Source organism: Fusarium proliferatum (assembly GCF_900067095.1).
Source record: "Fusarium proliferatum ET1 genome assembly, contig: FPRO_scaffold002, whole genome shotgun sequence".
Taxonomy (NCBI): Eukaryota; Fungi; Ascomycota; class Sordariomycetes; order Hypocreales; family Nectriaceae; genus Fusarium; species Fusarium proliferatum.
This window is the reverse complement of record NW_022194791.1, coordinates 2448354-2450973: the sequence shown is the minus strand read 5'-3', so window position 1 is coordinate 2450973 and position 2620 is coordinate 2448354. Positions and strand designations below refer to the sequence as shown.

At 51.0% G+C, this 2620-nt stretch overlaps 1 protein-coding gene across 1 annotated transcript; it reads right to left on the bottom strand.

The window, feature by feature from the left end:
- Positions 1 to 948: 948 nt before the first annotated feature.
- On the bottom strand, positions 949 to 2415 carry FPRO_02981 (uncharacterized protein; the record flags this gene model as incomplete). Its single annotated transcript, XM_031226858.1, has 1 exon — positions 949 to 2415. One exon carries the CDS (start codon positions 2413 to 2415, stop codon positions 949 to 951), a length of 1467 nt encoding a protein of 488 aa, XP_031077352.1.
- Between the last annotated feature and the right edge of the window lie 205 nt (positions 2416 to 2620).

The window sequence follows — 2620 nt, the reverse complement described above, 5'->3', positions numbered from 1 at the left end:
CTCTCTCTCTCTCTCTCTCTCTCTCTCTCTCTCTCTCTCTCTCTCTCTCTCTCTCACACACACACACACACACAGTCTCTCTATCCCAGCTTTTCCACCAAATCTTTGTCAAGCTGCACGCTCTTCGAGCAACCCCCCAGAATCCACCAATGAACAGGCTCCGCTCCATCCCGTATGCAAGATCCCGCCTTGTCCCACGGTCCTAGCCAATCAAGTTCGAGCGCATGTCTGTATACTGCAAAGTGGAAGATCATGAGATTGCTACGGCAATAACATGGGAAAGCAAAACATTCTCGGATGTAACGCGATTAATGATTCCACAGCATGCTGGTGGTACGTGTGTAGCACTGTAGCACCGTAGCCACTGCGGTCTCGGCCAAATTCGCTCACGTGGTTCATCGTCCGACGGCATTTCCGAAACGTTCCTTTTTGAGGCCCCTTTGGATGAGTCGACTGTGGTCTTGTCTGTCATTATTAATACGTAAGAAAATGCCGTTTTTTGTACACCCGGAGAAATACGCGCAGAACAGCAGATCACATCAAGAAATCAAGAAATGTTGGAAGATTATCATATTCTTCTATAACAAAAAGGATCATGTGGTGGTTCCACGTCTCTAACATAGTAAAACTCGCTTCGGAATGCGGTGTCCGATTCCCATTTTATGTAATCCCGATGATGCATCCCCGGTATAATGCTTGTATGTATATGCAACGGTCCTCTAAACTCCAAAAAAGATGCCAAGAACCATTCTTGACAGAAAATCGAATCGTTTTTTGAAAAAGATAATCTCGAAAACTCCTCGCTGAGTAATGCAATAAACAAAGGTCATAAAAGTTTCCCCTTCTCCCCCTTCTTTTCTGGAAACGTGGTATCATAAGAACTTTTTGGAACAGATCCTCCTCCATTAATATCCATTAAGTTGTTTTGCTTGTAAAAGTTGCTGCCATCTAGGCAACTGCCACTTGGGCTCGCATTCGCATATCTTCGTAGCCAGGAAGCACGCTGTTGCCCTGGAATCGAGCATCGGGAACCTGCATGAGGCGGGGCTGCAGGTGAAGGTCGACATCGGCTTCTTCAGCCTCGGCGATGGCAGCGTCAAAAGAAGGAAGCTCATCATCGTCGATGTGGTCGTAGGTGTTCTCAACAGCCACCTGGATGGGGATGCTGAGGTTGATGTTGGTGTTCATGGAACCAACAGATAGGGTAAGGTGGAGGATATAGGCGCGGGCACTGAGGCACGAGTAGAAGGTAGGGAGGAAGAGCTTGCTGTTGGAAGTGGGCAGGTTGAAAGGAACATCGAGAGTGGCGTAGCGGCGGACGTTGTACTTGCTGGCCTTTCTGTTGCGCTGGGTATCATCAGACTCAGATGTCTCTCCCTCGTTCCAGAAAGCGCTGTCATAGCCGGAGTCCCGTCGAGAAGCAGGAGCCTCATCCTCCCATGTGAGCTGGGTATCAGGTCGCATGGGGACAGGTGTAGTGGTGGAGTAAGTTAGCGATGGGGTGCCCTGGTGCTTGACGCGAGAACCCAAGTTAGGGAGCTGTGTCATGGGAGCGCTGCTGAAGAAAGTGGTTGCGTGGAGCTTAGCGCTAACAGAGTTGACCTTGGGAGGAGTAACATCCTTGGAGGTAGAGCTGAACTCGAAGTTGACCTTCAAGTTGGTACCGCTGGCGTTGAGGAAGTTTCCAGAGAGCATAATGGCACTGGGCTGAGAAGCCGTAGTGGTGAGCTCACCCTGCTTGGCAGAGAAGAGGTTCTTGCGGATGGGCTTTGTCTTGGAGAGACAGTAGCGCTCGTCCTTGGAGCAGATATCAAGAGGGGCATCCTCGGGCATGGCGGGGAGAACCTTGACCATGTGGAAGCTATCAAGTGGCAAAGTTCGGCCCTCCTCCTCACTGTTCTTGGTAGCCACGGCACGGATGCCATATTCGATGTGAGCCATGTCGGGAGACTGGTCGTTGCGCTCCCAGAAACCCATGGTTGGGGGGAGCTGGAGGTGGTGATCCCTGATACCCTCATGCTCCACGGGGTGGTTGCATGCGCTGAGGGTAAGCTGGTGGGGAACAACAAAGTGGAAGGGGATTGTATATGTGCGTCCAGCCTCGAAGACACGATTGCTGGGGAAGTCTGCCGGGCTGAGAGGCATGCGGAGCTTCATGAAAGGACGAGAAGCGTAGTTGGCGCTGGAATATTGGCTGACAAAGTCAACACGGGTGTAGGCAGTTCCAGTGAAGAAGATCTCAAAGCCATCATAAGCAACATCGCGCTGGGCGTTGATGATGACGCTTCCTGTGACCTTGGAGCCAGAAGTATACGACTTTGAGCTCCAGTGCTGGTCGAGCTTGATGTCGATGCCGGATTTGGCAGGACGGGGTCTAGTAGACCGAGGTCCGTTGTCCGATACAGAGTTGGACATTGTGACGATTGCAGAAGAGCAGGATGATACTGATGCTGATACTGATAAGAGATTTGACGATGTGATGGGAGGGCAAGGCCAGAGTCATATATATAGTATTCTATATAAAAACAGAAATGCGGCGGTACCGTACCCGTTACTTTGGTTCGTGCTCGAGCTTGCCCTGTCTAGGATGCTGAGGTGCTTCCAGGGGGGGCGTAATAAC